The 24,496-nt window shown below is 45.8% G+C and overlaps 3 protein-coding genes across 4 annotated transcripts in view; 2 read left to right on the top strand and 1 right to left on the bottom strand.

Moving 5' to 3' along the window:
• Positions 1–7,797: 7,797 nt before the first annotated feature.
• On the top strand, positions 7,798–9,968 carry LOC119692260 (double-strand break repair protein MRE11). Its single transcript, XM_038112131.2, has one exon. The coding sequence runs from the start codon at positions 7,918–7,920 to the stop codon at positions 9,862–9,864; it is 1,947 nt and encodes a 648-aa protein (XP_037968059.2). The 5' UTR covers positions 7,798–7,917; the 3' UTR covers positions 9,865–9,968.
• Positions 9,969–10,152: 184 nt separating this feature from the next.
• On the bottom strand, positions 10,153–15,268 carry LOC119692259 (RISC-loading complex subunit TARBP2). Of its 2 annotated transcripts, none has more exons than XM_048625221.1 (7): positions 15,177–15,268; positions 14,961–15,047; positions 13,677–13,949; positions 12,886–13,059; positions 11,986–12,109; positions 10,699–10,868; positions 10,153–10,332 (listed from the first exon to the last, which is right to left on the bottom strand). In XM_048625221.1, exons 1-7 carry the CDS (start codon positions 15,177–15,179, stop codon positions 10,189–10,191), a joined length of 975 nt encoding a protein of 324 aa, XP_048481178.1. In that variant the 5' UTR covers positions 15,180–15,268; the 3' UTR covers positions 10,153–10,188. The 2 variants fall into 2 exon arrangements, with proteins under 2 accessions (XP_048481178.1, XP_048481179.1); XM_048625222.1 differs by having other exon boundaries at positions 10,699–10,847.
• Positions 15,269–15,431: 163 nt separating this feature from the next.
• LOC105391911 (tyrosine-protein phosphatase 10D) overlaps positions 15,432–24,496 on the top strand; it is a 31,249-nt gene continuing 22,184 nt past the window's right edge. Inside the window, exons 1-9 of the mRNA XM_048625223.1 lie at positions 15,432–15,727; positions 18,153–18,411; positions 18,559–18,665; positions 18,917–19,115; positions 21,541–21,644; positions 22,023–22,154; positions 22,390–22,523; positions 23,078–23,283; positions 23,771–23,979. Of these exons, the coding sequence (XP_048481180.1) occupies positions 15,566–15,727; positions 18,153–18,411; positions 18,559–18,665; positions 18,917–19,115; positions 21,541–21,644; positions 22,023–22,154; positions 22,390–22,523; positions 23,078–23,283; positions 23,771–23,979 (1,512 nt within the window). The 5' untranslated portion in view covers positions 15,432–15,565. The remainder of the gene's footprint in view (positions 15,728–18,152; positions 18,412–18,558; positions 18,666–18,916; positions 19,116–21,540; positions 21,645–22,022; positions 22,155–22,389; positions 22,524–23,077; positions 23,284–23,770; positions 23,980–24,496) is intronic.

Genomic DNA, 24,496 nt, shown 5'->3' with positions numbered 1-24,496 from the left:
CGAATAAACGCTATCTGGTTGTCTATCTGAGCATTGAAAAATCGGCCCTTAAGACAACTTATTATGGCGTGCTGTTATTTATTTACTTACTGGATATTGTGACTGGCATCTGCATTATGAACACGCAAGCATAAGTATTTATATTATATATTTTTTAAGTAATTAATTGTAAGTAGTAATCTATTTTGTTTTGTGTTTAGTAACGTGTTTAGCACATTTAGGATTAATTTTTGTAATATTCCGTTTGAAATAAGTGAAAACTTGTAATTGGCTTTCAACTACATACTTTTAGCATTTTTCCATTAACTTTAGCTGTAAGTTTTCCATTGAAATAAAATAAAATAAAATAAAATAAAATCATGCGAGCCAATAGGAAGGCTCCTGATAACTCGAGGCGCGGTATGGTCATCTTCTGCTTGATGGGTGCCACACGGGACTTGCCCATGAGAAGATGCACCGTCGCCTCACCTGACGCGTCTAGCACGCGTAAATAGAGTACGGCTGAGTACCCAGATTCCGAGGCATCGCTGAAACCCATCAACTCACGGGTTTGAGGTTGATCAGACGATACAAATCTTGTAATCCGGGGCAGCCGTAAATTGACGAAGCCCTCTGCGAAGGAAGCCCACTCAGTAGTGAGTTCTTCGGGCAGAGGTTCATCCCAACCTAAATTGTGTGACCAAAGACCTTGTAAGAAGGCCTTGGCCTTGAAGGTCACAGGAGTTAGGTAACCACAGGGATCGTAGATACGAGCAACATTCGACATAATCTCCCGCTTACTTCTGCATCTTCCGAAAGGTGAAACATGGTAGACGAAGCTGTCCGAGTCCGAATTCCATTCGATCCCCAAGATCTTGAAAATGTTGTCCCCTGATTCCTCGAATCGAAAGGGACACTCCAAGTGATCGCTAGGATAGCCGTGGAGGACCTCATCACGGTTACTGGCCCACTTCCGAACAGTGAAACCCCCTTGTGACAACACATCGACCACCTGCTGTTGCAACAGCTTCGCTTCCTCAATGGATCCGCAACCACTGACCACATCATCAACGAAGGTGTCTTCCCGAAGGATACGGGCAACCTCTGGACACTTGACCTCGTTGATGTTGGCTAACTCGTGCAAGACGCGGATCGCTTGATAAGCCGAGCTGGATACGCCATAGGTGACGGTTGTCAGCTCAAACTCCCGAAGGGGCTGGTCCGGTGACTCGCGCCAAAAGATGGTCTGGTACCGACAATCGTCGTCGTGCATGCGCACATTCCGGTACATCTGCTTTATGTCGCAAGTGAACACGACTGCGTATGTGCGAAAGCGCAATATGACGTCCGAAATGTGCTGTTGCAGCTTGGGACCAGGCATCAAGACTTGATTCAGCGAGACACCGGTGGAGCTGGGATGAGACGCATCGAAGACCGCCCTAAGTTTGGTGGTGCTGCTGCTCTCTTTTAGAACCCCGTGATGAGGTATGTAGTACCTGTCGTTACACCTAGGCGTGGACACAGGCCGCATATGGCCAGTTTCAAGGTAGTCGGCCATGAATGCGCTGTAGAGCTGGTGAAGCCTGGCGTCTCTCTGTAGCTTGCGCTCTAAATTAAAGAATCTTTTCAAGGCGTATGTACGGGTATCGCCCAGAGGCATGTGGGTGGATTTGAAGGGAAGTCGCACAATAAACCGTCCCGTCTCGTCCCGAGTGTGTGTCTCCACAAAATGCTTTCACAAAGAATGTTCTCTGGATCTTGCACGGCGGTGGCTGGAACCTCCTCTACCTCCCAGAACTTGGACAAGGTAGAGTTCAGCTCGTCGGTCGTGCAAGACAGAGACATGAGACTACACACTTGAGAGTTGACTGGCGCTTGTCCCATCAAAATCCACCCAAACACAGATTCATGCGCTGTGGGAAAACCTTCACCCAACTGGTAAGAACCACCCTTGAACACCTGACTATACAGGTCCACGCCTATGAGGACATCGATGGGACCCGGGGTGGACAGCCTGTCATCTGCAAGTGTAAGATGTTGGCACCGCTCCATGACACGTGGAGACACAGAAGCAGTAGGGAGATTACCCGTGATGCGCTTTAAAACTACAGCCGAGGTTACCAACCCAGGAGCTGACCGATCATGACGGGATGTCACTCGGATCTCAATGCTGCCATTGGTCCGCTGAGCAGATGAACCTCCCAAACCATACAAACTGCCAGATGAACTGCGGGGAAGCCGCAGCTGCTGGGCCAAATTCTCCGTAACAATTGATACCTGAGATCCGCTGTCCAACAAGGCTCTCACTATATGTACGTGACCATTACAGTCAAGTACTCCGACCATCGCTGTTCCCAGCAGCATGGTGCTCTGCACCCTACCGTCAGAGACCGTCGAGTTGAGGGATGCAGCCGAGTGCCCAGACACTGCAGGTAGACTTTCAGAGGGCACTACCATAGATGATGATGATGTGGAAGCTATCGGAGGCGATGATGATGATGATGGAGATGTTGACGAGGACGAGGATGGCAATGGCAGATGCAATTTGGTATGGTGCCGACCATTGCACACTGAGCACCTACTTTTAGATGTACACCTATTTGCAGAGTGGGAGCACAGACAATTGTAACATAGGCGCTGCTGTGTGACTACCTCCTTACGTTGGCTAGGTGTCATGGCGTTGAATGTGTCGCAGTTATAAATGCTATGGCTGCCCCTACAGAGCACACATGAAATATCCATAGCGGCAAGACTTGTCCTGGTTTGTGAAGTCCCCGGAGTCCCCTGGTTGCCTGAATCCCTGGAGCCACCAACAGCCTCCAACACCCTCAGCTGGTTCTCCAAGAAGGCAAGCAAGCAGGAGAATGTGGGTATGGTGCTAGAAGAACCATCGAGGCTAAGCTCAAACCTACTTCTAAGGTCTTGGGTAAGTTTCCTAAGGATGATGTGGAGTAATAAGAAGCTCCAGGACTTCACATCAAAGCCTAAAGCACCGAGAGCCATACTGTTCTCCTTAATAACATTAACAAATTTGCGGAGGTTGACTGCTGAACCCTGTCCCAATGATGTGGACAGTATGGCTTCTAGGTGCTTATCAGCTATAAGCCTCTTATTTTCATAGCGCTCCTTGAGAAGCTGATAAGCAATACTATAGTTTCCGTCGGACAACTGCAGGTGCTTAACTAAGGCGAGAGGTTCCCTATCCAATGCGCCGACCAAGTAATGCATTTTCTGTACACTGGACAGACCCTCATTGTTGTGGATGAGGCTATCGAACAACCCTATGAAGTTGGGCCACTCGGTGTAGACACCCGAGAAACTCGGTAGATTTATTTTGGGTAGTTGAAATTGAGTTGATCTCGGCTCCACCCGAGTACCGCTGCTAGTCGATAAAAATCCCTCTGCTATCACTTTCACGGAATAGACCATCTCACAGAATTTTATATAATTATGGTCAGCCTGTTCCAGCGCGGACTCCTCAACCGACAGACCCTTCAGGCTCGTGTAGGCGTCCCGATATAGGTCACGCATCTCTTTTAAGTCCTCAAAACGGACTCTGAACATTGAAACGCTAGCTGGGTCCGATTTTCCCTGCAAACTACAAGCTAGCTTGTAGATCCCAGCTAGGTACTGCTCTGCAGCCTCCAGCTGGGCCATACACACTTTGGTGGGGTCGGCTGAGGAACCCCTAACCATTTTCCTTTCTGATTTGCTCATTGTTGTTTGTTAATATTTTCGTCTAATAAAATAACCTAAAAGCAGTCCCAGATATTTAAAAGTTACGTGTCAAAACGAAAGTTGGTCTGTGAACCTAATTCTCAGAATACGGTTGGGTACTAGTGATGGGAACTCGACTAACCGATTTATGCCGATTGACCATAGACACCAAGAGAACAGAACAACGTGACGTAACGATGACACGCACAAAACAGCTGACTGAAGACTTCAGTTTCAGTTGTGAAGTTTAGACAGATGGTTGTAAATAAACCGGGATGGACTGAAAATAGGGAATCCGGTTTACGAAGGACCATGAAATGGAGGAGCAAGGGGGAAGTTTGAAGGAAGAAACCAACCTGGAGAAGAACGGGTGGAAAATCGAAGAGGTCAAACGCATTTGCCCAGCCGGACAACCGTTCCTGCCAGGTCAGTTTCTTCCTTCAAACTTCCCCCTTGCTCCTCCATATATTGAAACCACAAGAGCGAATTACCACTACTGGCAAACTTAAAATCTTATAGAATGAAGAAATATTACACATTTACGTGAGCTGTCACCGGAACAGATAAGTTTGTGGCACTGTACATAGCGTGGTACATAGGTAGTGTATGCAAATACAAATCGTTTACAAATCGTTTATTTGGTGCTAAGTAAAGGTTCACACAAATGCATCTTATCTCTAGTCCCTACACTAGGATTCCCTGTGTTGTAGGGGCTAGCTTTCACTCTTCCACACTATTTTACAAACATTTAAAATATATATTAGAGTGTTACAAGAAAATATGTACAATTACAAGTACAGTTAGTCAGAAAGCTAGAAACTAAGTAAAATAAAATAAAATATAAACCCGTTTACATTTGAATTGATTATGTAGGTATAATAATCTAATTAGAACACTATGACATCACTATGGGCATAAACAATACGCTGTCAATGTCAGTCCGCCATATTTGTTTACATGATTGTTGGATTCTATTGCAAACGACTATATGTAATGTATGTATGTGTGTGTTTGTGTGTGTGTGTATGTGTGTGTGTGTGTGTGTGTGTGTGTGTATGTGAGTGTGTGTGTGTTTATGAGTGCGTGTGTGTGTGTATGTGTGTGTGAGTATGTGAGTGTGTGATCAGGTTAGTATAATTATGTTGTTGATATGAGTATTAGTAAGATGTTGGTAGGTGGTGTATTGTATGCGTCTGTATTATATACATATATAGATAAGTAAGGAAGTATGGTTAGCTCTGCGAAATAGTCTTGGGATGTTGGAATTAACCACTGATCAGTTTTTATTTCGGTATAAATGACTCAGTTGATTCATAATTGAGTCCAAGAAGCCAGGTGCATATTTTATTCTTACAAATGAATCTAGTGGAATTGACTATATTTATTAGATTATGTAGTTTTGTGTAAATGTAAGGTCCCATGTAGTTAAAGCATCTTTTGCCAAATTTTAGTTTAATAGTCGGTAGGGTCCATTTTAAACATCTTTGTGGACGATGTAGTTGCGGTAAGGTCAGTAAAGCTGCTTTATGGAATCTTAGCGCCGTGGCTAGTATAAATAGTCGACGAATGCTAAGAACCTTTGTTTCATTATAGAGGGCATCAGTGCGATACTGCCTGGGTTTCTTATAAAGCCGCGTACACACCGGGCCAACGAACGTTTTTCGTTGGCCTTCGTTTCTGCAATCTGCCCTGTATTATGTATGTTAATATCCATCGTTGGGATAACCGTTGGCGTTCGTTGGGCGTTCGTTGGCCCGGTGTGTACGCAGCTTAAGAAACTTTAAGTAAAGCACGTTGTGCGCGCTCAACTATTGCTATTTATTACAAGCTCATTACAAGGAAAGGAAGTCTAATACCATGGAAGTAAGTACGTAAGACGTAAATACACTTCCATGGGTATAAATGTATAAATAAATGAAAATAGAATAGATTAAGGCGTTTGTTTGTTCGCAGTAATAGATGGCGTTTTCATAGTGAAAAAACTGTTAAACCCTCAGAATAAAGATTTTGTGATGGCTCACTCATACCTTATTCTGAGCTTTGACTAAATACCCAAGGACTTTGTATATATATATAGCAAGGATCTGGTTTATGTGCCTATGAGCCGTTTTCCTTGACAGCTGTCAGTTAAGCTTTTGGGTAAGCTGATAGATGGCGTGAAAACGCAGTGTACCAACTGTCAAAAATTACATAGAGAGCAAAGAGTACTAAACTCAGAATAAGAACTCACTAGTTGTGATTAAATGTCGGGTGGTAGCGCGAGCCATCCTTCCGAGGCTCAGACTGCATGTGGCTTGGGATAGTGCTAAGTATTCTGTGAATAGTTCTACCCGCGCCGTCACGTAGTGTTCTTTTCTCTATGCGCGCCGTTTGAACGGGTGCTGCGTGCGAGAACTGATTTTCTATTTTTATTTATTGTATGATCCTAAATAAGATCCCAAAGAAATACTTACAAGACAAGATGAGAATGTGTGCCGTCGCAACTTGTAAAAATAAAGGACATCATAAATTTCCAAATGATGAAAGCCAGGCGCAACAATGGATTAAGGCGACTCGGATAAATGTGCGAAAAATTGATTGGAAACTGCGAAAACATTCATGGTTGTGTTCGGATCATTTCATACCAAGTGATTTTCATTCACGTAAGTAAGTTAAATCATTCGCGGTAATGTAAATTAACCATTGTTACATAACATGATATATTATGTAGGTACCTACCTATCTAACATAAGCACTCAAACAGGTAGGTAGAGTTGCCCAACATGACCCACCAAGTCAGGGATTAAATTCATTAAAAAGGATTTGAGCTGCATGTTGGTACTTATAGCTTTTCACATTTTATATGCACTAGGTTGCTTGCTCAGTCATTTATCATACAACTTAATTAACAGGAGAAACACAAGGAAACTGAGAAAACTTGAAAAGAACGGCTGTACGCACAATCGCACTGAACGCTGAAGCAACAGTGACATCGACATCATAGAGAAAATAATACTACAATTCTACCTACCTACGTCACTTTCACATTTCGTTAGCCTCACAGAATAACATATTGTGATCTGAGTGTGTTCTGAGGGTTTGAAAGTTGGTACAACCCCAGACAACGCCATCTATTTCTCCAAAAAGGAACTTTTTTTTTTTTAACAAACGCCTCATTGAAAAGCTACATCAACTTAAACGAATTTGTGGCAATCATTTTCTACCACAACATTTTAAGAACACAATTGAAAAAAAAAAACAATTCCATGTGTGGGACTTACTGCAGACACTTTATTTTATAATAAATAAATATAATTATATTTTTTCACTTTTATTTTATTTCAACATTATATCATAGCACTTACGTCAACGGAAAATCTCGAGTTTATTTTATGGATTATATTTTTGTGTTCAAATAGGAACATAACATAACGTTGAACCGAGACTTAACGTTGGTGTCATTGTGTAACACTGAAATCCTATTGTGTAAAACTGAAATTAAAGTAATACATAAACTCGCACTTTTTTTTTTACTAGTTATCGATAAAAAATATCCATAAGAAGCACATCACTATTTCAGCGGGGCTATGTTGGCAGTTTTGTACGTCATAATTTTTGTTTTGTTGGTACCCTCTGTTAGTACGCGTGAATAAAAAAAAATAATACAAGTATTTTTTTCTTTTTTTTTCCTTGTACTCCCATCTCTTAAAACGTAGTGTTCTTTTCTCTATGACAGCAATATAGCAGGACTGAGTACTGAAAAAATGTTAATTACAAAAACACATCGTAAGCTGTTGTAATAAGATTCAATTCGGCTATCAACATTTTAAGATGAAAAACGAGACGAACGAACCGTAGTAGTAGTCTTTGCATATTCTTGCACAACTTCGATAGTTGCCTCACCAACGATCACCGGCTCCGCTGGCGTAAACTTTCTCAAAATAATAACGGCTACATGCTCCCAAAAACTGTCAACTCAGTAGTGTTTTTTCTCTGTGTCAACTATCCACAGACTATTGCCTGTCTGTCACAGCAGTGCGTGCAATATCACAGAGTAGGTAATGCATTATTTTACCGGCATCACCGCGCTGTTTCTGTCGCGTTGTTTCATATAGATTTGTTCATCTACTGTTTACAACAATAAAACAATACATACAAAAAAGTCCCGATACTAAAACAGTGACATACAATTTAACTGAATAAATTTATGGTGTCAGAAGAACGCATTTACAAAGTATTAGAATGGCGGGCGACAGTGCAGCGGAGACGCCAAGCGAGGACACTCTGAAGATCCTGATCGCCACCGACATCCACCTCGGGCACCTGGAGAACGACCCCGAGCGCGGCGGAGACTCGTTCCTCGCGTTCGAGGAGGTGCTGGCGACGGCGGCCGAGGCGCAGGCCGACCTGGTGCTGCTGGGCGGGGACCTGTTCGACCACGCGCGGCCCTCGCCCGCCGCCATGCTGCGCGCTACGCAGCTGCTGCGCCGCTACTGCCTGGGCGACCGGCCCGTGGCGCTCGAGCTGCTGTCGGACGACACGGAGGCGTTCGGCCGCCCCGTCAACTACCGCGACCCCGACTTGAACGTGTCGCTGCCGCTGCTCACCATCCACGGCAACCACGACGACCCCGTGGGCCAGCAGGCCGTCAGCTCGCTCGACATCCTCTCCTCTATGGGGCTCGTCAACTACTTTGGGCGCTGGAGCGACTACACGCAGGTGTCGGTGGCGCCCGTACTGCTGCGCAAGGGTGCCACCAGCCTGGCGCTGTATGGCCTCAGCCACCTCAAGGACCAGCGCCTCTCGCGACTCTTCAAGGAAGGCAAGGTGGAGATGCAGCGGCCTCCCGGCGAGGACTGGTTCAACATGCTTGTGCTGCACCAGAACCGAGCGGACCGCGGGCCCGGCAACTACATCCAGGAGGAGGCCCTGCCGGGCTTCCTCGACCTGGTGGTGTGGGGCCACGAGCATGACTGCCGGGTTGTGGAGGAGCAAAATATCACGCGAGGATTCTTTGTAACGCAGCCAGGAAGCACAGTAGCCACCTCACTGGCAGCCGGGGAGGCTCTGCCCAAGCACTGTGCTCTGCTACAGGTACACCGCAAGAAGTTCCTGCTGACGCCCGTGCCGCTGCGAACAGTCCGCCCCTTCATCTTCAAGACCATTGTGCTGTCCGAGGAGGAGCTGGGCGATGCCAGCGTCAACGAGAATGAGAAGGTGCAGGAGTTCCTCAAGGCGAAGGTGTACGAGGCGGTGGCGGAGGCGGCGGCGCGGCGCAGCGGCGACCCGCGCCAGCCGCAGCGCCCGCTCGTGCGCCTCAGCGTGTTCTTCGAGCGCGACAACCAGGACTTCAACCGCGTGCGCTTCGGACAGAACTTCACTGACGTGGTGGCCAACCCCGGCGACCTGCTGGTGATGAAGCGCGAGGCGCGCGTGCGGGAGAAGCGCGAGCGCGCGGCGCACGACGAGCCGCCGCTGCCGGCCGCCGGCGCCGCGCCCGACGTGGAGGCGCTGCTGCACGACTACTTCGCGTCGCTGCCGCCCGAGCGCCAGCTGGGCCTGCTGTCCGCGCGCGCGCTCACCGACGCCGTGCGCGACTTCACCGTGAAGCGCGACGACGACTCGTTCCGCGCCGTGCTGCGCGCGCACCGGCGCCGCGCGCTGGACGCGCTCACGGCGGCCGGCGTGGAGACCGAGGCCGAGGTGGCCGAGCTCATGCGCGGCTGCCGGCTGGAGCTGGACGCGGCCGAGCCCGCCGCGCGCCGCGAGCTGGTGCGCAAGGCGGCCGCCACGCCCTCGCCGCGCGCCGAGCCGCTGGCGCAGCCGCGAGTCACGCTCACGCGCACCCTGCCGCCCGTGCGCGCCGTGCCCCCGCCCGCGCAGCGCGGCGGCCGGCGGGGCGGCGGCGGCGGCGGCGGGGTGGTGGTGCTGTCCAGCGACGATGACTCGGCGCCCGAGGCGGCGTCGGCGGGGCGGGGGCGCGGGCGCGGGCGCGGGCGGGGGCGGGGACGCGGCCGGGGCTCCCCGCGCGCCGCCTCGCCGCCGCCGGAGCGCCGCCCCGCGCGCGCCCCCTCCCCGCCCCCCGAGCGCCGCAGCACCCCTCGCCGCTCCGCCGCTAAGAAGTCCGCATCCTGGCTGCAGAACATGATCGCCAGCAAGGACAACATCATGGATGAAGATTCAGACTAAACACGAACTCAATGTGAATTCTGTATGTAAGATTGCGGGACATTATTATTAATGTGATGCAAACAATAAGACTTGGCTCCTGAATATAGATTTAAGTTTATACATTTCCGTTTTTTATCATTACCCTTCGGTATTATTTACTTATATTATTAGTCACTCTACCGCTCAAAAGAACTGCTTATGGTCCAACGACTGATCGCATGTTAGAAAAATCAAGGAACAAAAAAAAAAACCCTTCGGTATTGTCATTTGCAGTAGGTTGGGGTCAAGATAAATTAAATATAAACGTAAAGTAACAAACAACATTTATTAGTAATGGTAGGTCTAGGTGGCGGGCAGCGTGTGCGCGGGGCGCGGGCGCAGCGCCAGCTGCAGCGTGTCCAGCAGGCGCGCGGCGGCGCCGGCGCGGGACGCCCCCCACTGCGCCAGCGGCGGCGCGCCGCGCGACGTGCTCACCACGTGTAGCACCTGCAACACAACATTATCATTATTATGTTTATTAAATATAGCTGTTCCCGCGAGCTTCGCTTCGCCTTAAAAAGTTTTCTCGTGGGAATTCCGGGATAAAAAGTAGCCTATGTTCTTTCCCAGGGTCTAGACCGTATGTATACCAAATTTCATTCAAATCCGTTCAGTAGTTTTGGCGTGAAAGAGTAACAGACAGAAAGACAGACACAGTTATTTTCTTCTTATAATATTAGTTAGGAATAGGATACCACCCCTGGCTCTCTAAAATTGAACCTTTGGGCATAATCATCCCCAAGGTCCAAACTCCCTAACCATTTCCCACAACGCTACAGAGAGACAATGTTGATAAGAAGCAGCAGCACCTACCTGGTCGGAGTGCGTGTGCAGGGTGTCCCACTCGAGCGCGAGCCCCAGCGCGTCCACGGCGCGCGCCAGCCGCTCCTCGTCCCCCTCCCCCGCCGCCGCCCCCGCCCGCTCCGCCAGCACGGCGCGCGCCGCCGCCTGCTGCTCCGGCTCTGCAACAGCACATATGATCTCTGCAAACAAATATACCTACTTATATGTATAGGTACTTGCTTAGCTCCTGTACAGTCCAGGGACGTAACATCAAATAATATCTGCTATTTAACTGATTTATTGTAAACTAAGTAATTATTCAGCTCAACTTGGCCAGCGTGGTGGACTAGGCCTAAACCCTTCCTTCATTGGAAGGAGACCCGTGCCCCAGCAGTGGGGACGTAATGGGTCGTGATGAAGTAATTATTGCTAAAATGATATGAGGTTGATAATGAGTACGCGAGGTTGACTGCTAAAGGCATACTGACTCAAATACACTGAAGTGAGGTTAAACTGCTGACGCGGACACAAATGTACAGCGTGGCTCGTACATCTCCAATTATTTTGGAGGAGTATTAGAGGTGAGTAGCGGAAGGCGGAGGGGAGGCAGCCCGACTCCGCGCAGAAGGAGCGAGGAATAATAATTCCTGATAGAAAATAAAAATTCCCGTGCAGACGAGAAGAATGTGTTCGTAGAATGAGAGGGTGTGTACCGGTGATTTTAGAATTTGGGTACTTATGTAAGTATTAATATTTTAATTTTAATATTATGTTTGGGAGAGGCCTACGTCCAGCAGTGGACTGCTATAGGCTGATAATGATGATGATTATGTTTATGAGGTAGGTTAGGGAACCTACCTATTATTGGTATATTAACCCTAATTCGTGTTTTTTTACACTTTAGCAATTTTCCTTACTTTTATTTTCTTTCTCGTTCTGGTTGTCTGGAAAAGATTACTTTTGGTAATATGATAAAATTGTGTTAATTGTTGTGGCGGTGAATAAAGAACATTTAACCCCGACGGAACAAGTGGGGTGTTAAAATATTATTATTCTACATGTCTGTGGTATTGTAGCTCCCAAACGGCTGAACCGATTTTCGTTTTGTTTTTTTTATGTATAGGTAGTTTAACTTCGAGTGTTCTTAGCCACATTTTATCAAGCGGTTCAAAAGTTATGCGATTTTTAGTGTAGAATTTTTTATATGTATAATTTCCTGGGTTTTTAACGTTGCTTAGGTAAGTTATCTGTTAAAATTTGTGTGAATATGAATTATGAATATTAAAGAAAGGTGTGGTGTGCATGAGCGGTGGTTACCGGCGTGCGTGGCGAGCCCGGCGGGGTAGTCGGCCACGCGCTGGCCCAGGTCGGGGCGCCACGCCGCCGCCGCCTCCTGGTACCGCTCCATGGCCTTCTCGTGCGCGCGCGCCAGCGCCTCCTCCTGCATACACAGGTACTCATGTACTAAACACGGTTAGTGTCAAATTCATACACCGTACTGACAATTTACAACAATGTTAAAATTGACTTTGAAACACATGATACTGTTATACAAGTTGTTGCAAAAGTGGTATAGTAAGCTAAAAGAGGATGACTCAAGGGAATCAATATATTTTTGCAATTAAAATGGGACAACCCCTGAAATAAACCCAATACATCAGTTAAACACCCGCAGGTATGTGTAGCGTGGTAAGAAAGGATTCAAGATTAGAAAGGGGTTTGTAGACCTTGATGTATAATCGTGGTCTAATTTAATCACTTACTTTATGGATATTTTGCCCACTTGTCAGTGCTGGTTCAGCCAAGTATGGAAGAGTAAGCGCTTATAAGTTTCCAGCTTTGATTCTGTATACAACCTATACCTAGCTTACTTAATTTCAACTATATTCCGTTTAGTAAGTACCTACACTGTACCCTATTTATGTCTCTTTTAGTCCATCCATCCAAAGGTTGTCTGGAAGAGATCGCTATAAGTGATAAGACTGCCTTTTGTAGGTACCCTAGTTAAGTGTCTATGTAAAATTGTTAATAATTTCTTGGTGTGCAAATAAAGAGTACTCTATCTATGTAGGTACGGTCAGCTGCATAAGTAGCTAAACACTTTCGAACCTTGTCAATCTAACAAACCGCCTATCCATTCATTGAAGCATTGACGGTTCGTCAGTTTGACAAGGTACAGAAGTGTATAACAACTTATGCAGCTGACCGTATGTATACCTCGACGAAGTCGGAGGTGAGCCGGGCGGAGTGGTCGCGCAGGTACGAGTAGAGCGCCTCGGCCGCCAGCTGGCGCGCCTGCTTCTTGGTGGTGGCGGTGGCGGCGCGCGCCAGCCGGCCCACGCGCGCGCGCATCGTGAAGTGCCGCAGGTGCGCCGGGCCCGTGTCCGACACCTGCAGGAAGAAAGGAAGAAAGGAGCATCATTTGTTAGCCAAAAACATGGAATAAACGCAAGCTCAACAAGCGCCGCCGCACATTGAAAAATATATAGGTAAGTTCTGATGAAATTAAAGCATTTTCCCTCCACTCTACCTTTCAATACCCAGTAGCTAAAATGTAAGCAAACATTAGCCTTAACCTTAAGTAAGAAACCCATGGAAGAAGTAAAAAAAGCGGAAGGAATCTCGCTTACTAAAACACTGAAGCACCACAATGGCGGCGACATGAGAGTGTGTGGGTGAGTAGGTGCGACGTCATAGGCGCGCGGCGGCAAACTGATTTACTTTGAGTGTGAATGTGAGTGTGTCGGGCTCGTCGCAACAATGAAATCGACTTACTTTGGGTGCTTCACTTTTTAGTTAGCGAGATTCCTTCCGTCTTTTTTTCTACTTCCATGAAGAAACCATTAAGTTTTATGAATGTCTCTTTTAAGAATCTGAAAATATTAGGATCGGTTTACTCGGGAGCTAGGCTGGCTGCGCTGAAATCAAGGGGATATGTACAAAGGTTCCACTCGAGAGAGACCCCCTACCAGAATAGAATAGGATCGATTTACGATTTATGTTATTACCAGTTCGTAGTCGGGCGCGGCAAGCCGGTACTCCTCGCAGAGCTCCTTGAGCAGCGCGACGTGCGTGCGCGGGGGCGGCGCGGGCGCGGGCGCGGGGGCGGCGGCGGGGGCGGGGGGCGCGCCGGGGACGGCCACGCCCGCCGCCGCCAGCCGCGCCAGCACGCCGCGCGCCGCCTCCTGCTTGGCCTCGCGCTTGGACCGCGCCACGGCGGTCGCGCTCGCGCCGTGCGCGCTGCACCGGTACTCGAACAGAGACGAGTGGGCAGGCCCCATCTGCAACACATTCAGTAAAATATTACATACATAATAAATATATGATTTTATTTCTGCAAATAAAATCAAAATTATTTTTACACATTTCACACTCAGAAACATATTTTTGTAAAGACCGATTTTAAAAAAAACTTGCTATTCAAAGTTGCCCTTTCCCGGAAGTAACATAGAATACATTTTAACCAGGAATTCCCACAGGAATACTTTTAAAAACGATTCTTAGCTCGAAAACATCTAGTACAGTAGAAAGACTTGATCTTTCAGCACCTACATCTTATTTCTCCCATGTCTATTAATAATAAAATTTATACCAGGATATACTGTATAGTCATGGACTACACATCAGTACTTATATGTTTCATCAATGGCTGCTCTGGGTCATGGCGCCATAGAGATTTGGCCATTCTCTTTTACTATAACAACTTGGTATTGATGGAGCTGCATGTGCTCACTAGCACCTCTAAATGTAATAGCCATATACCTGGGTACATAAGCCTGGCCATAAAAATAGTCAAAGTTGACTTCCAACATGACGTTGATATCAGACTACCTGAAGTTGAACTTATACTAATGCATGGAATGGAATATATTGCAGTTGTGGGCGGTTGCTGATGCTATTGCATGCGGTTGTTGAGGTGCAGTCTGTCTCATTTCAGCCTTAGTGCCTTTCAACATTAGAGGGATTTAGAATGGCTTGTGTTAAGTACATTTCATGAAGTAGACCACTTTTCATAAGACATTTCATCAATTATTATTTTTACCAAAGTACCTAAGTTACTTGGAGTAAAAAGATCACAGTTAGGACGGTATGTACATGTACTCTTCCAGTGAAGGAAAACCTGATAAATGTGTGAATCTGCCTGTATTAAATGATCCAAGTAAACAAGTTAAGAACATAAACACAATTTTCCAGGTGCACTAAGAAGAATTGAGGGAATATATATTATAATATTGAGTAATGTAGTATGTATTGGACAGTGGTATGATAGGTAGGTAATGAGTGTGACTCACTTGCGCGACGCAGTCGTAGACCGGCGTCTCGCCCAGCCGCACCATGAGCTCCTGCAGCAGCGTCACCGGCGTCTTCATGCTCTCCGCCTGCCGGAGATTCCGAGATTATAGAGTCTATTCTATTATTGTACTATTATTATGATGGTCGGCTCTGAAGAAAGCCAATGAAAACGTAAGTTTCAAGTTTCAGTGCTGGGTTGTTAAAGCTATACTAACCATCACAAAATAGGACACAAAAACTTTGACTTTGTTTACTATAAAATCGCAAAAAAAAATCTACGAAACGAAAATGCTGCAAAATGCAAATCCAAATCGAAAATTCAACAGCTTCAACAGGCAGCTGTCAATGTCAAGGAAAAGGGTTAATTATCTGTGTTTTTGTCTATGACATTTACTCTGTGACTGACTGCGACTGTCACTGTCATTCACAGAATAAGTGTCATTTTCATTTTGCTGACTTTTCTAGCAAGCAAATGTCAAACAACAAGTTTTTGACTTTATTTCATGTTTTTGTGAAATGGCGTGTGAATGAATAAATAGTAAGGTCGCTGTTAATTTAAAGTATATCGCCTATGAAAGACTTTTATAATGTAAGATGAGAACCGATGAAATCATTTTCCATACATAAAATACGTGGTGCATCATGTGTGAAGTGTTTACGGAAAGAGAAAGTGTCGTGTGAAATCGAAGTATTGCCTTCAATGATGTGGAAGAGGTCGATTGTGCAAGGCGCAGCGGGCGCGGCGCTGGCGCTGCTGTGGCTCGCGGTGAGTGCGGCCGCGGCGCCCCCGCGCCTCCTGGCCCTCCCCATGCAGCTGCTTTACAGGACTCTATAAACAACAATAAACAACTTAAATCCTTGTTTATCCAGTACAATACCTAATATGTGAAAAAAACATATTCAATTTCTGCTGATATGAGTACTGGTAGAACTGTAAAAAATTTCAGCTTTTTATGAGGAAGGCTCGAGAGAACCATATTGAAGGGTGTATGCTATAGACACTCCTAAAAGATGTTTCAGACAAATTTAAGTACTAAAACAAAGATTACAATATAATATAAAATTTTCTAAGAAGAATCAGATCACAATGTATCCTATCCTATCCTATCCGTTGTTATCTTTGAATAAAGATTTATTCTATTCTATGGCAACACAAGAGAACCCTTGGAAAGCCTCATTATCTATTGTCCCTATTGACTTATGGTACTGTGCAAAGTGTAGTCCTCTACAATTGCTATGAGCCCCATGATGAGCTTATTATTTGGTGTAAAGTGATGTTCTAGTCTTGTAGTTGGTAAAGCAATGTGAGCCACATGTGGCCCCCTCATGCGGCTTGTGTGTGGTTCTCACACTTGTCTTTACTTTTTTGTTTATAGAACTGTTCACATGTTAAGATGGAGATTACTGTAATAAATAATGTTACTATATCCTACTAATAATATTATAAATGCGAAAGTTTGTGAGTGTGTATGTTTGTTACTTCTTCACATCAAAACCAATTTTAATACCGTTTGGTATGGAGTTAGCTGACACCCTGGATTAACACATCCACAAACAGCTAGTTATCTATAAAGTCAAACAAAGAACAGAAATGGATCCTAATAAATTTTTCAACTGGAGATTTTGGGTTAATCCTGGCTCTGTAGCTACATACAACATTTCACCAAAATCAGTTCAGGAGTAGTTTTTGCATGAAAGAGTTATAAACATCTATCTCTACTTACAATCTTTCATGTACTAATAATGGTACATAGGATAAAAAAATTGACAAATTAGAATAATAAAATAATAGTAATAATATTTTATACTTCCTCTACTCAACAAAGAGGTTCTTAGCAAAAACATGTCTTTTATTGGAAATTGTTTGTTGGTCCTTCTTTCTTTCCAGAATGTACCAAAATGGTATGGTATTATTTATAGACAGGTTCAGAAGTACACATATGGTCTAACGGTCTTATTCATAAAAAGTTACGGGAGACCTATAGGCCTGCTATAAGCAAATGTCAAAATAACTTTATTCATAAACGATCAATAGCGCTAAAGAACTCTCCAACTGATTCGTAAAACCTTGATATGCTAAAGTTGGCTGGACCCTACTATACACCTTCCGTAAACCTCCTATTGTACAAAAACATGGCGGCCGGTCAACAGCTGTTCTGCTTTATTGACGATTTCACATTTGTTGTGAGTTAATATTTGCTGAAAATAAGTTGCCATGGTAACGTAAAAATTTTATATTTTTTTTTATGGGTTTTGGCTTGGCCACTGCGCCTTTAAGCCAACGTAAACTTTTTTAAGTGCCGCGCCGTGGCTAGCATAGATAATAGAGATTGATAAATGAATGAAAGTTTTCGCTATTTTTGTTTATGGTTTCGTCAGACCGGCAACTTAATAGGGTAAATGTCAAAATGTTTGGTCTGTGAAATCTATTAGCATCACTATAGTTATTGAAGGTTTACGGAACGATTATGAATAGAGATTTTTATGAAACCTCAAATAGGCTTAAAGTGTTCCGTAACTATTGAGCTCAGTAAACCTACTTTAAGGTTTTTTTATGAATAAGACCGTAAGACTGTACCACACACATTATTTTTCTTATTGATACTGTTCAATGACTAAAAGGCAGCTGAGACTTTATTACACCACAACACTACTGGACTCCTGAAAAGTTTATTATACTTAATTATCTGATTTATGCAGTTTTTATTTTTCAAAATCACACTTGGAAGTTTGATTGAGATTTAAATCATATATTCAATCTGTATGTACCAATCAATTAACTGAAAATGCCACTGGAATGCACAATCAAGCATAATAACATCATCTGGCTAGGTCTTAAGTTAACTTTTATTAATTTATATTTATTATGCCACAAACACACGCTAAACAACTGTTTATTGTCACTCAAGACCGATTTCATGTTAAAGTGACTACAAAAAAATAATATTTAGTAGGTACCTACCTATTTACACTTAAAAATATTAAACTATTTCCTCTTGCCTTTTAGAAGTTTCCCTATTGGGGATTAAACATAACTAGAGTAATTTCCGAAATTGTATGAATACTACTATTGCACATCACACTCATAATCATTACCAGCCTCTACATATAGCAACTATTTATCTACATAAAAGAGTTACAATACAACTTGTCCATGTGTTGAGTGTATGAATGTAGTTGTATATCTGCAGAGCCACGTGGGCCCGGCGCGGGGCGCGGACCTGGTGATCGAGATCCCGGGCGCGGGCGCGGGCGGCGGCGCGGAGGGCGGGCGCTACCGCCTGGACTACCGCCCGCCGCGCGGGGAGCCGCGGCCCAACTTCACCGTGCCCGCGCGCGCCTCCACCATCAACTTCCAGGGGCTGCCCGGCACCAAGTACCACTTCATGCTCTACTACTCCAACGACTCCTTCACTGACCTGCTCACCTGGAACCAGACCATCATCACAGGTGAGGGTTCAGCAGAACAATTTACTATCTGTAACTATACTATGTTTACAAACCAAACCTGTCTTTATACCCTTATGGTAACTGGCTTTATAGCCTTATGGTTAATTAATTGGAGCTATAGAGTAATAAAGAATGTGTTGATCTCAGCGCCCGAGCCGCCCACCAACCTGACGGTGTCGCTGGGCCGCAACAAGCAGGCCACCATCTCGTGGGCGCCGCCCAGCCACGGCGACTACACTGGATTCCGCTTCAAGGTATACACTAACTATAACTGATAAACTGACGGTACACAAGCCACAGCTTTAATCAATTTAATGATAATAGTGCCTGGTCATCCTAACCTGTTTTTATAAGTATACCCACCATTGTACACAATTTAAAGTTCTATATTTGAAAAACTGGCTTAGGTGTTTCTTCTCATAGAATGTAAGTTAGTCACTGGTATGCTATTATTTACGATGTGGCTTGATAGTGCGGTTAGCTTGTAACGTGTCTGCGCTGGCAGGTGATCCCGCTGACGGGCGGCGCGGCGGGCGGGGGCGGCGCGGGGGGCGGGGAGGCGGCGCGCAACATCACGGCGGAGGGCGGCGACACCACGCACACGCTGCGCGAGCTGGCGCCGGGCGGCACCTACCAGCTGCACGCCTTCACGCTGCTGCACGACAAGGAGTCCGCCGCCTACGCCTCCAGGAACTTCACCACCAGTCTGTATCTCCACACCATGTACCTACTACCGACTACAGGCTGGGGCAAACACAGACCTTTTTTCTTTGGCCCAGACTGTGCACGGCGAAATGATGGGAACTAACTAACTTCATGCTAATTTGACACCTACTAATAAGTAGGTACGCAATAAAATACGAGCTACTAAGTAAGATCATCAAAACTAACTGCATCACATGCGAAAAAGTTATCTTCAAACTAGGTATTGTTGTGCTGATGTTGTAGTTTGACCTTCCGTCGGAATATACTATAGCCACAGTGGTTTAGGACCAGCCTTGATCTATCTGTTTATGCGTACAAACTCAATGGTGGAAAACCACGCTGTATTTCCTGCTATGTTCTGTCCGCTAATCAAAATAATCCTCTCATTAAAAAGATTTTCCAGAATTTTCTAGTTCAATAGATAGAATCCCGTAAACAATAAAAATAAAATTGAAATGCTTTATGAGTTTTGAGTTGTTCGAGACGTATGTTCGGTTAGTAAAATTCATGACATGGTCATTATCTTAAAACATATTTGAAATATAGATGAAGAGCACAATGCAGTGTGAGAATGTGTCTCTCTCTAGTCGGCTCGGTGAAGCACATTCCGCGTGTACTGATGCGGCGCAGACTGCCCGCTCATTAAAATATCAATGTCTCGCGTTTTCAATATTTTAAAAACTGAAATAGCTAACATATCATATATGCTACAGTATGTACAATAGTCTCGGCTTGAGAAACATCGCACATAGTACGTATTTTCGGCGAGTAGGTATCTCGGTAAAGCCGGATCATTGTTGCAGTGATGTAAGGCGGAAGAGTGATGACGTAGCGCGTCCGATCCGCAGCGGGTGATTGTGACCTCGATACTGAATCACCTATTGAATATCGTGTCAATGAGCCATTACCGCGGACGCACGAGCCAAGGACCGCGCGTACCTGTACCTACATGGTCAACACTGATTGCATATTTATCTAAATTACTATCATCCGCAACTTGAACATCAGCCAACATTCATCCAACTATCCCAACATACGCCGACGAAACTATCGGTAGTCATCAATGCTTTGGTAGCAACTTCGTGGGCGTAGTGTAAGTGCCATGCTGTCGTGGGAGCTATCTGATAATGATCGTCATCGACAGTAGTAGAAGTGGTGTGCGTGAAGGTCGCTCGTCGCATCACACTGTGCCGCCACTCATTACTAATTAGCGCACAAACAAGCCGCTAACGTACATCTGGTTCATTCTACGATTAATACGCTTTCCGGTTCAATGTCGCCGCCACCTGTGTGCTAATGAACCTCCGCAGCACCACTCTTGTAAACTGTAAACAATACTACATCTAGCCCCGACTAAACCCCGCACACGACGGATTTTCTCTTCGGCAAAAGCAATAAAAATGCCGAACGCAGGAGAAAACCCGGCGCGAGTGTGACTAACTACGACCCATCTTGTTGCCGATTCATGAGTGTCTGTAATTTCACTTGAGTATTTCCGTTTTCCTGCTGCCACAGTAATGGGACCGCTACAATGGTAAGCTATAACACTGCAAGGACAATATGTAGTTCTTAGAACAATGTGAGTAGTTAGTGGCAAGCGTTGTGGAGGCGCGGGTGACACACTTTACCCGCTGTAAAGAAATAACATTATTCAGTGCTTCAGCTAATGAGCCGCATGTTTCGTTCCGCTCCAGCGAGCGCCGCTGTCCGCACACACACACGCACACACCCTCACACACATACACACACACATGCGAGGTGGTCTAATGAAACCATTGTCGTATTCTTCTCGATCAGTTTCCCACCGCGTTACAGATGTTATGTTATGCTTACTGCATGTTTTTTAATTGTTTCGCTGTAGCTATAATCTGTGCGAAGTAGTTATGTAGCTACGGTCCGACATGGTAGTGGTCGTGATCGCTGGATGTGCCGTGACGGCGCTGAGTCGCCGCGGACATGCTAATGCGGAGCCCCCGCTGCATGTTGATGAGTGTCGAGCCGCACCGCGCTACACTACTAGTCCCGACTGTACCAGTTACATAGACACTGCTCATTAGCTAGTACCAAAAGATCTATTTGATGAGCCTTGTCCTTGTCTGCACTGCAAGTTGTGTAGCTCATGTTTGTCATCCATAATCCATACCATGATTGATTTGTTTACTGCTTTAGTACTAACTCTTTTATTTTGAATGATACTGCATGTTTATGTTTAATTATTATCTGGCCTTTTTAATGAAATATTGAAGGGTTTTTTTTAGCTGCTCTATTATTCGACAAATTAAGCTTTAAAATCTATCTTTAACTTCCCTATCATATAATGAAAAAAACTGGACAAGTTCCTGATTCTACTACTGTGTGTGTAGACGTAGACCTGGGTATTTCTATAGTGAGCCGGCCATATACTGACCCCTCCTACCCCCGCAGAGCCCAACACGCCCGGCAAGTTCATCGTGTGGTTCCGCAACGAGACCACGCTGCTGGTGCTGTGGCAGCCGCCCTACCCGCCCGGACAGTACACGCACTACAAGGTACCCCACCGTGATGATCATCTCCTGTTATATCTCATCAGGAGCTTAAGTTCGAAGACGGGATATCTATTTCCACTGCTCCCGATCCTGAGCGACAGCTTCTAGATCCTCTGTAATGTCTTTGTTATACCACTACAAACACTGTGTAACTTGTAATTTTGTCTGTGCATTTTCCAATTTTATTATCTACCTAAGTTGTCATTGTTACCTTTCATTTACCTAATTGCGTATACAGAATATTTTGTCGATAATTTGGATCAAGTTACAAGAATCCTGCTATAGATACGGTAGCTTAAGGATTGCTGATTCCTAATTCGGTGATGATTGCTGATTCCCTGTCATGTTTAATCTGAAGCAACATTATCTATCTCCCCGCAGGTGTCGATAGTCCCGCCGGACGCGCGTGACTCGGAGCTGTACGTGGAGAAGGAGGGCGAGCCGCCCGGGCCCGCGCAGGCCGCCTTCAAGGGGCTGGTGCCCGGCCGCGCCTACAACATCTCCGTGCAGACGGTACGTCCCCGCAGCTGGCGCTAGTGTCCCCGGAAAAGAGGGACTGTAATACAAATACATAAGTAATTATGTTCGGGTAATTTACTGATGAAGAGGTGCAACAAAAAGCAGCATCATAAATTTTTAAAGCTGTAGGTTTGGCACATTGCGGTTAATCTCATAGAGACCAGCCATCTCCGCCGGATTAAATTATATATAGTGACCAATTTATGTAATAAAACAATATGATTTGCAGGTGTCTGAGCCGGAGATCTCGGCGCCCACGACGGCGCAGTACCGCACGGTGCCGCTGCGGCCCGCCAACGTGACCGTGGCCGCCCTGCACGAGACCTCCTTCAGCGTGAGCTGGGCGCCGCCCGCCGAGCCCAGGTATGTAGCCGCCCTGCACCACGCCAGCAGTACCGCACGGTGCCGCTGCGGCCCGCCAACGTGACCGTGGCCGCCCTGCACGAGACCTCCTTCAGCGTGAGCTGGGCGCCGCCCGCCGAGCCCAGGTATGTAGCCACCCTGCACCACGCCAGCAGTACCGCACGGTGCCGCTGCTATAATAATGATAATAAAATAATAAATTTTCTTTATTAGATTTAAGAAAGGTACCTACAAGTTTTGAAAACTAAGATCCCTAGCTATATGGTAACTATTTCATTCAGATAATAATTATTTGACTATTGAAAAATCAGCACTTAAGTATATTAATCACTGCAATGAGGTGAGGATAAATATTTAGGCGTTCTTGAAAGTAGCTAAGCGATGCAAGGTGCTCGTAGAATACATCAAAACCACGCAAAGCCAACTGGAACTCTGGATCGCGCTATGCCACTGGGCCAATATTCATCTGTTGCCACATTGATGCGTTCCGACTGCTCCCTTATCATTATACCTCGTATGTCTCGTAACATGACCTTGTCTTTTCCACCCGGCAGTGAGTTCGAGAAGTACCAAGTGTCGCTGTCGGGCGGCGCGGGGGGCGCGGGGGGCGCGCGGCGGGCGGCGCCGCTGCTGCGCGGGCGCGAGGAGCCGCCGCACGCGCGGTTCGACTCGCTGGAGCCGGGCGCCCACTACACCGTGGCCGTCAAGACCATGAGCGGGAAGGTCACCAGCTGGCCGCAGGCCGTCGACTTGACGCTTAGTGAGTATTTTATACCTATTTCCTTACAACAAGCCTCCAATTATTGTTCTTATTTATGTGATTCACCAACAAAGATTACTTTAATTACAAGCTGAATTAAGTTACATCTACAACAGTCTAATGATAAATGAAGATGAAGGCAAAAGGGGAGGAAATGAGGTCATGATTAAGAGTCCATAAGAATCTTGGCATTTAGTGCCAATTTCTCCATAGTCGGTTAGAGTATAACCAGGTATTAGTGGTTGACTTTTGACACATCTGTCAAAAATTTTATATGGAGATGACGTATAATTGATGAACCAATCCCTGGTCGGTTAGATAACCGACTATGGAGAAATTGGGGCTTAGCTTATTTATAATAGGTTAGATAAACTGTCGCCACTTGGTCACCATAGAATACTTACTATAAAGGGATAGCGGATAAGAGAAACAGATTTCAAAAAGTATTTAAGACGTATTTATGTTCTAACATCCGTGCAATCCCCAGAGCCGCTGCCGGTGCTGAACCTGCAGTGGTCGTGGTCTGGTGCGGGCGCGGCGCTGTCCTGGGCCCCCGCGCCCGGCTCCACGCAGGACTCGTACCGCGTGTCGTACCACGAGGTGGGGCCGGCGCGCGACGACGCCAACTCGCTGCTGGCGCCCGCGCCCAGCACCACGCTCGCGGCGCTGCTGCCCGGCCGGAACTACTCCGTGCAGGTACGGGCTAGCTGCTAATCATGTATCTGTTCCAACACAGCGCAAACAGTTTGATTCTGAGACTCGTGTGTGGAAGATTATTATTAATATTTAATTACTTATTTATTGCCAAAATGTACGACCGAATGGCGTAGTGGTTAGTGACTCTGACTACTGAGCCGAAGGTTCCGGGTTCGATTCCCGGCTGGGGCAGATATTTGTTTAAACACAGATATTTGTTCTCGGGTCTTGGATGTGCCCGTAATATGGCAATAGGCTCGCCCCCTATTACATTGGGACTAACATAACACTCTGGCGAAAAGTGGGTGCAGCAATGCACCTCTGCCTACCCCGCAAGGGAGTACATTCATATATAGCTAACCAACAGTATCATAATCATACCTGATGATCCTAAGATCTCATATCGCTAGAACGCATTGTTTTAGAGATAATTATATGCAAAATAACCTCTAACTAATCAAAATAACGATGTCAAAAATTGTGTTGAATGAGTTTGGTTCTATTATATTTTAAAGTA

The sequence above is a fragment of the Plutella xylostella genome, chromosome 13, assembly GCF_932276165.1.
Source record: "Plutella xylostella chromosome 13, ilPluXylo3.1, whole genome shotgun sequence".
Taxonomy (NCBI): domain Eukaryota; kingdom Metazoa; phylum Arthropoda; class Insecta; order Lepidoptera; family Plutellidae; genus Plutella; species Plutella xylostella.
This window is presented reverse-complemented; position numbering and strand designations above follow the sequence as displayed.